This window comes from Chrysochloris asiatica, unplaced genomic scaffold, assembly GCF_000296735.1.
Source record: "Chrysochloris asiatica unplaced genomic scaffold, ChrAsi1.0 scaffold00048, whole genome shotgun sequence".
Lineage (NCBI taxonomy): Eukaryota > Metazoa > Chordata > Mammalia > Afrosoricida > Chrysochloridae > Chrysochloris > Chrysochloris asiatica.
The window spans coordinates 18,324,623-18,325,847 of NW_006408566.1; the positions used below are offsets into that span (position 1 = coordinate 18,324,623).

General features: G+C 38.5%; 1 protein-coding gene across 3 annotated transcripts in view; it reads right to left on the reverse strand.

The window, feature by feature from the left end:
• The window catches only part of FGGY (FGGY carbohydrate kinase domain containing), a 677,880-nt gene that overhangs the window by 415,316 nt on the left and 261,339 nt on the right, over positions 1-1,225 (reverse strand). For all 3 annotated transcript variants that reach the window (XM_006862488.1, XM_006862487.1, XM_006862486.1), the window contains one exon: positions 406-521. In XM_006862488.1, the coding sequence (XP_006862550.1) occupies positions 406-521 (116 nt within the window). The remainder of the gene's footprint in view (positions 1-405; positions 522-1,225) is intronic.

Below are 1,225 nucleotides of genomic sequence, written 5' to 3' on the forward strand. Positions count from 1 at the left end.
CTGGTGTGATACTATAGGATAAGCACTGGACAGCATTGTTGGTTTGAAATGCAAATTCAGGGGCACAAAATCACCATCTGCTCCTCAGAAACTCTGTACATGGTTGCTATCAGTTGGGAACGACTCAACACTTAATAACAACAACATATGTATATGTATGTATATATCCACTCACATAAGGAGCATAGTGGTTACAAGTTGGGCTGCTAACCTCAAGGTCAGTAGTTTGAAACTACCAGCAGTTCCATGGGAGAAAGATGAGGCTTTCTGCTCCCATACAGATTTACAGCCTAGGAAACACTATACAGGGTCACTATGAGTTGGAACTGACTCCATGACACACTACCACCACCACCATCATGCATATACATACATAGCCATTCTCCAGATATTTTATTGTTTTACCTATTTTGCTGTAATTATCTGCAACGAAGTCTTCCAAACCAATCATCTTCCAAAAGCTGTCATCCCAGCCTCTCTCGGCTGAGTATGTCCATTTGCATACCAGCGAGCACAGAGATCTAAGATGGGAAAAAGGCAAAACCATTAATATGATCTATATGCATCTTTTATACTTTGTCAATAACTTCCTAGATGTCCATAAGCATATTAAAGAAACAGAATGACCCAAAATAGGTTCCATTCATGTTTAGATTTAAAAGTTCCCATTTACACTTATTAAAGATTGACAGTAACTTTTTCACCTTCCAAAGAGTTCCAGCCTTCTATTTGGATCCTGATCAAATACATGTAGTATACAAACATTTATATCTCTTTCTATATTTCTATCACATCGAGAGACAATTAGAAATTATAATATCGACTAGCTATTTGATAATACTATTATGAATGTGTGTTGTTCATTATGTTGGCTACTTTATTAAAAGACTACTTATTATTTAGAAGTATGTACCAAAACACTTGTGGTGCTGTGGGTTAATGCACCAGACTGCAAAGCCATTTGGACTGCACGGTTGGTGGTTCAAGCACACCAGCTGCTCCTTGGAAACCTTATACCGGGTCACTATGGGTCAGAACCAACTCAATGGCACTTCACAACAACAACAAAACCAAAATACTTATGGACAAAATTATACAGTATGGGATGTGCTTCAAAATAACAAGGGAGAGGGAAGTGAATGGGGTTATGGATGGAGCTTGTCATGGGTTGGTGGCTGTTGGAACTAGGTAATGTGTTCATTTGGGTCCATTACTATTACTCTGG